Source organism: Teleopsis dalmanni, chromosome 2 (genome assembly GCF_002237135.1).
Source record: "Teleopsis dalmanni isolate 2A chromosome 2, ASM223713v2, whole genome shotgun sequence".
Classification (NCBI taxonomy): domain Eukaryota; kingdom Metazoa; phylum Arthropoda; class Insecta; order Diptera; family Diopsidae; genus Teleopsis; species Teleopsis dalmanni.
In genome coordinates, this window is record NC_051847.1 from 34,679,909 (window position 1) to 34,689,153 (window position 9,245).

At 31.5% G+C, this 9,245-nt stretch overlaps 1 protein-coding gene across 1 annotated transcript in view; it reads left to right on the forward strand.

Moving 5' to 3' along the window:
* LOC119679413 overlaps positions 1-7,763 on the forward strand; it is a gene marked incomplete at its 5' end in the record, with an annotated part of 72,227 nt that extends 64,464 nt beyond the window's left edge. The window contains 4 exon segments of the mRNA XM_038091758.1: positions 3,975-5,919; positions 5,992-6,216; positions 6,284-6,394; positions 7,376-7,763. Coding sequence (XP_037947686.1) covers positions 3,975-5,919; positions 5,992-6,216; positions 6,284-6,394; positions 7,376-7,501 — 2,407 coding nt within the window. The 3' untranslated portion in view covers positions 7,502-7,763.
* Between the last annotated feature and the right edge of the window lie 1,482 nt (positions 7,764-9,245).

Genomic DNA, 9,245 nt, shown 5'->3' on the forward strand with positions numbered 1-9,245 from the left:
TTTAGCTTGAAAAGTTTTTTTGTTTCTATATTCCTTATTAATTTATAATTAATATGATTAATAAACTGACGGTATTAATATAAGCTAGCATAAGATTCATTTCTTAACTGTGGAGTTATTATATGCAATTGTGTACTCTCTTATGCCTGAATTTTAATTTGCATAATCTTGGAAGGTAGTAAGAAGTTATTTAGGTATTTTTTCTGGGGATACTATTGAATATGATCTATAAAAGTTGCTTTGGGACAAACATAGCGGAGATATTATCTTTTGAGTATGCAGCGTCCTATATTAAAGCTATATAGTAATAGATATTAGTTTGAAATCTTAACCAAGAAAATTACTCTAAAAAGATAAATTTATTTTGATGGATTAAATTTTGTATAAGGCCACACTAGATGAATTTTTAATCTCGTTAGTCTTAAATCTTAACCAAGAAAATTACTTCAAAAAAATTTGATTATTACAGCACTGCACAAACTAAATAGATTTTTGAAGATCAATTTTGATGGATTAAATCTGGCATGAGGACACGCATCAGTTATTGAAGTTAATAATAAATTTGTATTATCTGGGTACTTACTATGCTTTTTTTTATCTTTTATTGGCAAAATATTTCTTTAAAACATTATGAAGGAGTACAGGTGCTTAAATATGGTATATCAATAAATATCATATTGAAATTTCTTAATTATCTTAAAATCCAATAAAAAAGAGTCAATTCCTTAAATTAAAAATTTCGTAACCTGTTTGGTCTAAAGATATTAGTAAAAAGTTTCTATCAAGTCCCAGAAGTCATCAAAAGCTAACCTAATTGAATTTACTCCAACAAATCTGACCTATTATACATTTTTCAGCTTAAGCCATTGAAGCTCTGTTGTTATTTATCTTTAATATCTTTAAATACTTTTACGAAGAAAGTTGATTTAATAGCTCATCTCGTCTGTGTGCCTACACATAATTAAGTATACTTAATATTTAATATTCTTTTAATTTTTTTTTTTATAATCCATAAATTTCTTCGTTTTCCACGCAAGGAAGGCATCAGCACATAATAAAAAAGATGGAATTGACAAGTCAATTAATTGAACTGTCCTGTCCTAGTCTCATTAAATATACAAAATATATTTTTGCCACTATACGACAAAGACTTGCTCTTCTTCTTCTCATTGCCCGCCAAGTTCAAAATAATTTTTTCAGCATTAAAGTTACATTTTCTCTTGGTAGGAAAAATTGTAGAGGAAAATTCTACAATGAAATGAAACCAATTAAAATATCTTTAAATCAAATTATAAAAGCATTAAAATAAGATTATTGAACTTTCATTGAATTTTTCATCTTGAGCTCTATTAAATTTTTTTTTGTTTTTGTACTGAACCCAACCAAATTATTATTTAGTAGCTATTGTTTGTTCGTAAAGTAGGATAAAGGATTTTTTATTTTTTTTTTTAATGCTGATGAAGAACATATTTTGGTAAAATTCTGAGCTTCTTGTTAGGTACTACGTACTGGTTGCTTTTATATTTAATTTACTTACGTAGTATATACTCGCGCATCATCGTAGTTAAATAAACATTTATGTAAAAAAGTAGCAAATAATAAATTTATATATCCTTGTCATTTTATAAATAAAAGCACTCTACTGCTTGTTGGATTCTACTTACTTACTTACCCACTTCCTTCCGTCGCTCCTTCCTTCCTGCTGTTACTACTGTATTACTTGTCACCTTGTTTCCTAGATTTGTTGTTCTGTGAGACAATTTTAAAATAATTTTATTTATTTTATTTCTCTACATGCCATTCCCTGCCCCGCGTGTATGTTTTTATTGCTGCGCATATATTACAAACGCTTATATCGTCAATTTTATCCGAAATCTTTACAACATATGAAGTCTGAAGTCAGTTCAGATACTGAGATACTGAGATAGTCGAATAATTTACGATTTACTTACAGACTATGTGTGTAGGTATGTATACGCATATTCACCGCTTTTATTCTACCGTAAATGCTACTGCCACTGCCATGCCATATACGTTCAATTTATTATTGAAATACAATTTTTGCAACTCTAATTCGATTCATGTGCATTTTTATTTGAACGAGGTTATAAAATAAAATTAAATTGTAAAAATCATAAAAATAAAATAAGAAATAACCAAAAAAAAAAAAATAGAAGCGATTCCAACGATTTAAATTATTCGAAATTGATTTACGCATTTTTTTTAATGACATTCATCATCATAGCTTAGAGTCTACTAGGTAAGGTAAAAACGCTTTGAAGTTCGCAATTTGTCAATTTGGCCTTTAAATATATTTTATTTTATTTTTCCTGAAACTTATTTTACAAATTAATAGCTTTCAATCTGTGTAACTAAAAAAACATTCCATTTTTTCTGTATCGAATTAAACCAAACAATTTTTTATAATGTTTTTTCCGCAACTCTCCATGATGGACATGTAAGGAATTTATAATTCTGTTTATTACACATGAAATAAATAAAGAAAATAAGTAGAAAAAAAAAAGAATAATAGGAGTACATTTTTCTGTCAATAAAAGGTCTGCTAGGATACTAGGCCCAGTAGCAATTTTCGTCATTATTTGTGTAAAACTCCTTCGTTGGGTCAATATATTGTGGGTTTATCATAAATAAAGTTTTCCAAATGGATACTAGTAAAATCAATATGTTTTGGGTTTATCAGAAAAAAGTTTTCCAAAATAGAAACGTGTAAAGTGAAAAAAACCTTTCTAATAGAACCCGTCAATAAACTTTTGAAATTTCTTCGACAATTAAATAGAAAGGATCTTTAAGTACCAATCGGTGTTATTAAAGCGAGCAATGCAAGTGCTCATCACATAGTCACTATAAGTGCCATCACAGATTCAAAATATGAATCTTGTTTCGGAGATATGGACAACACATAACTCCATTAACTGCCAGGAATTGTAAAAACTACATTTAGATTATGGGATTATGATGTTTTGAACATTAATAATGTGCATAGTTTAATTGTATTTTATTAAAATATAAAAATATATATTTGTAACGAAAACATCTTTGAAAACCAGCTTTTTGTGCTAAAATATTTTCATTGTATCTATAGTTAGTCAATCAATTTCCCATTTTTTTGAGCCCCCTAAATTCTAGAACTAAACTCTTTAAATGTAGAACTCAATGCAAACTCAAAGTAACCTACTAGAATATGAGAATATGGGTTCTTCTGTTCTAGTGGTCTTTTGGTCTACTTGTGAAGCCACAATCTTATCGTAAGTGCAATTTAATTACCGCGTATAAGATAACTTAGCTAAAAGTTTTAATTTTTAATCAAATATTTTTTAAATAAAAAAATGTTTAATTCTTAGTAAATACTTAAAGTCAATAAAATAATAAACAAATTAAAGAAGAACAATGAACTAAAAACAAGTGAACTAAAATTAAAAAGAATACATAAAATTCCATTTGTGCGATATTTCTTCAACAATTAAAATTTCGGATACGTAGCCAAAAATATCTTTAAGTAAGACGGGCTAGCCCTTGAACTTTTTCCACGTGTGTCTAGTCGTAAAGAAAAATGAATTTTCTCTCACCGGATGATATTTTTAGTGGCGTGCGACGCAAAAGTCTTTGCAACGGCACGCTGCTATCACTCTCATCTTCCAGTAAAAATGGCACTGGCAATGGAGCGGACAGTGTCAACTCAACACCAAGTAAAAGCAAAAAAGAACGCAGACGTGGAAGTTTTAATGATACTACAACAAGTACTGGGCGTCGCTCTTCACTGGTATCGAGGTATTTTATTATATATATAAAAATGTACAATATTATTGATATTTATTTATATGTTATAGAGTAACCACAAGTTTTTTTTTTTTTCAAACAATCAAACTTTTCGATACTTTCACATTATTATTTAAATAATTCCTCTCTTAACTTAATTTACTTATCTTTAACTTTCTTACCTCTTTATATTATAGATGGTTCAAACACATTTCCGATGCTGCAGAACAATATAAACCGCGTTCCAAGAATGCTAACCATGAACCGGTTGATGATCCTGCTATTGCTACCTTACCGCATTCCAATACAAAAGAATCACTTGAGTTGACACCTGAACGACCGCCACCAATTGCAGCCACCGCAACGGTCACTACTACACCCTTGGCTCCAATGATGCCACCACCAGCAGCGTCCATGGTTTCAACAATGCACAGCAGTCATAACACCAATAACAATGACGTGCAATTACGACAAACTGGCAAAGGTATCAGAGTTGAATGTACGCTAACACCAACAGATAATAGCGCCATTGCACATCACAAACAACGTCTTAGTCACAATGAACTATCACCCAACGCCTCGAGTGTCAATCGTACAATGTCAACACGCAGTTGTGGTGAAGCCAACAATAATTATGGCGTGGATAATGCAAATGGTGTTACATTACGTCACACACAATCGGCACGTCAAGCTAATGCCGCTGATGGTGCCGATCACAACAACACTGGACTGACTGTGAATGGTGGACCAACCAAACGTGACAGCGCCAGCATTGTTTACTCAAATAATTCCAATAATACACGCACTTTAATGCAGTCATCACCACCACTGGTAGAACCGACAGCCATACAAATAAGTATTAGCCCCGCACATACAGCCGAACCAGTGCTGACACCAGCTGAACGTTTGCGTCGTCTTGATGTCGCCATACGTGATGGCTTGCTTGAGAAACAAAAGATCATTTGTGATATGTTCCGTCTACCGGTTGAACACTTCCATGAGATTGTCGATATTGCTGCAATGCCAGAAGCGCCAAAGGATAGTTCCGATATAGCGCTCGCTGCTTATGCACAAGTGCAGTCTCTTACAGAAGTACTAAACGACTATATGCACGTTACACCTGAACAAGAAATTTCCGCAGTATCAACAGCAGTTTGTGATCAATGTCACGAAAAGCAACAGCGTCAACGCCACGCAACATCACCGTCTGCAACATCAACATCTTCGTCCACTTGCTCTTCGAATTCAGCATCTACCACAACATTAGTGGCGACAGCAGCAACACAACAGCAGTCACCGCCTCCTCTACCGCCACCGAATAAACAGTCAGCTCAAGCGCAGCAACAAACACCGGCACCAATGGTTACAAAACTACATACTCCTGCACTTTTAGATGCAAACATACATGAGGACGATGATGGGTATTGCAAAATTGATGAACTACGTTTGCCAGCTGTGACACCAGTGCTAAGTGCAAATAATAAAGCAAAAGCTTCGTCGCCGCCTCCACCACTACCACCACCGGCAGGCACATTTAAGACGCCTCCACCACCACCACCGCCACCTAATGCGAAAACATCTAATGCTACTGCTGCTACCACTCAAAACACAGCACAAACAACTACAGTTGCTAGTACGCCGGAGTTGGTTAAACGTCAAAGCACTATAAGTGCTGATAGCATTCCTGAAGAATCCGCTGATGAAGTCACAAAAGCTTTAGATGATGAGTTTACGCCAATAGGGGGAACACAAAGCGAGACGTCAACTCCTATCAAAGAGAAGAATACTAGTTTAAAAGAGAAACTAAATAAAAACGAGAACGAAAAGAATATTGAAGATGAACAATATAATAGCACAACTGATAATACGGGGGATAATAAAAAAGACGTTGGAGAATCCCAGCAAGATAGCACAGAAACACTAAAAGAGAATGAAATTAGTGAGGATGACACAATTGTGGACAATGATGCCAAAAACGTAACTGCAAATGAAAATCCTGAACTTCAAGGAGAAGATGGTAACGCTAAAGAAGAACGTTCGAATACAGAAATCTCTATAAAAGAGAAAGAGGAAGTACATATGGAAGCAAAAGACTGTAATGCTGAAAAATCAACAGAACAGAATGAAGTTGATCAAGCTCTGGTAAGTTCATATATAGAATTAAATTTTTATAAGTATACTTTTGACACTCTTTCCTTCTTTTATTAATTTCAGGCTACTTTAAGCAAACTCTCAAGCGCTCTTAATATGGTCGACAGTATGACACAAACATTACCAATATTACAGACGAATGCTGTGGCCGCCACTGTTGCAAATGGTAATGCCTCACTTTGTGGACGTAATCGCATACAACATGCAAACTCCTTGGAGCCTAGTGTACCGTGTCATGCTTTGAATAGCATTGTGAGTGCATTGAATGCACAAATTTCCTTACTATTGGTAAGTTTATAATGAGTTTTGACATATTTTTTATAATTTATAATTTAATATTGTTTAATTAATTTAGCCAAAAATTAATGAACGCGATATGGAACGTGAACGATTGCGCAAAGAAAATCAGCACTTACGTGAACTCTTGAATGCAATGCATGAACGTCAGCGAGTTGAAGCCAAATTGGTAGGTTTTTTTAAAGAAAACAATAGATATTAATATTAAGGATTTAATTAAGAAAGATATAAAAGAATATTCGAAAATATGAAGAGCATTCTTAGAATAGTAAAAAACTTCAGTCGTGTTGCTGTGATAACCTGTGAAGATATATATGGCAGATAACATAAAAAGAATTACAAATACGTAAATGAGTTGGGATATAATTGGGTAAAGAAAGTGTAAAAGGGGAAGGGATTAGTCGCTTTTCACAATCTTCTTCTTGGTAACAGCAACTTTAACCTAGCTAGATTATTAGCCGATCCAGGGAAAAACGTCTTCTCTGTACAAGAAAAACTGTCTCAGCTCAATTAAGATCTGGATATAGCTATATACTAAACAGTTACTTGTCACGTATAGATGGGTCTATTCCCAATAGATGTGTTTTAATTTCTAATGCTCAAAGTCCAGCTCCATCCGTTATTATGTCGCCCATCTGTTTTCTTGCACACAAACCTGAGTTCAATCGACCTTTGGGCCAGCCAAAGTTTCTCTATCATGTTTCAATTTAAATCCAACGCAACCCCCAATCCACTATCATCTCCTAACAATCTCTTCTCCGCTCATACAATCAATACCCATCCACATCCTAATGCCTTTGTTGTAGCCCGGGAAAAATGTGTAGAATGTGTAGAGTGGTGAAGAGCACTTGATCGTTGAAATTGACGAGTGGCTTCGGGACGTAGATCCGGTCGTTCTTGGAACCAAATATTTCCTTTCATACTATCTACTTTACAGATCTCTGTGTGTTACAACAATAACAACAAATTCTTAACGTGTACATTACAGTTTAGCTCATAAGACATTTGAATTTAAAGTGTATATTCTTTTATATCTATTCTTATTGTAAATACTATTATTATAATATAATTATTATTATTATTATATTATATTTATCGATAATTAACACCGGTCTTATTCTAATTTAATATTATTATTTTTTATTTCTAGGATACTCCAAATAACATCACTATTAGTGCCGATGCAGATGAAGAAATGGAGGGTACTTTGATTGTACCACTAGCCCCATTCAATGAGGGGCCTCAATTAGATACAAGTTCTGAGGCTGCAAATTGAATAAGTAATCTGAATTAACTTGGAATTAAAAAAAATGGTCTCCAAAGCCAAAAACACGTTGTTGTTGATAGCGTTTAAATGTCTAAAAGTTACGGTATACAAAATGTATTTGATTTTACTTCTACTGAGAGGACACTATATAAACAAAATGCTAATATATGTAAACACACACACACAAAACCTTTAGTTAAAATGTATGTAAACATAAGATAATTAGAATAAGGATATCTTTCCCAAGCACCATTTTGGGTGCTGTTACTTTTTTTAAAGTAAAAGTTTATATATTGTAAGCATTACGGGTACACGTACACGAGCTCTAGTATTTGTTTAGTAGTAAAATTAAGTATAAACTGTAGTAATCGATGTAACACTTCAAATTCAGTTGAGATTTGTCCAACATGAAATTTATAATTATTCTATATATATATGCTTAATAGTCAACCTTTTATCGACGATGGTTTTCATCCAACTGCTCTATAGACCTTAGAAGAAGGAAAGAAGAATAGAATAAACGGCGAAACAGGAAAACATATAACAAATGTAACACCACAACCAATTATCAATTAACTATTGTAACTGTTACATTAACTGAAGTTGAAGCCTTAAAAATATTTCATTACAAATGTTTATTTTAATTATTTTTAAGCATTATATAATATATATATATAAATTTATATATATTTTTTGGAACAAACACTTTTATTAGATATTTATTGATAAGTACGTATATTACAGTCTTTTACTTGTACTATGCGCCTTTGCATAATGTGTATATTGTATTTGTAGCTGACTGTGGTGCGTTGAATTTGAGAGATGAGAACGTTATAAACAGTTATTTGGAGTTACATTATCTTTAGCACACACACACATATAACCCCCGGCCTATTAATAATCAAAATTTTTAAAGTTTTTGAGACATATAACTTAAAACTCTCCCTACCCTTAATAATTCTCCACTTTAAGATACATTTTAAGCTTTTTGTTAAAAACAAAACAAAAAAATATTTTTTTATTTTATAAGCATTATATACATAAATGAAATATATAAATAAACATTTATTAATATATAAATTTAATAATAATACAAAACAAAACAAAAAAAAAACAAAAATTATGAAAAAGAAAAAAATTAAGATGTTAAATGTATCTATTTTAGTCTATCTAAATGTAATTATTCAAGTAAAATAAAAAACACTTAAATAAAACTTGCTTCGTTGTTTTTCTTTTAATATTTCTTAATAATAATACATTATAATTTACTTCACAAATAATTATTTTTTTTTTTGTTTTTACTTATTTATTTTTGAGTTAATATTAAAATTAATTTTAAAGTTAACTAAGAATAAGGAACTGGATTAATAGGTCCTTCGTGCGTTTATTTCTTATTTAATTAAACAATCTCTTTGATTTTTTACTTAAGACTTTTTTGTGCTGTTCAATAAAAAATTAAAATTAAAAATAAAAAACCAACTAATATATTTTTTTTTTTTGAAGACTTTTTCAATAAAAAGTTGTAAATGAATTTATATTAATATTTTTAAATAATCTCATTATATGTTCCCAACAGCAGCTGTAATAAAACACCGCCCTTATATATATATATATTTATATTATTTTTGTATATAAAAATAAAAACTAATTTACATTTTTTTATTCACATAAGTCTTTTCAAACAACAGAAGCATTTAAGTGAACTCACAACTACTCTAACATATTTTTATTTAGTTTGACACAAGCCTTGGAC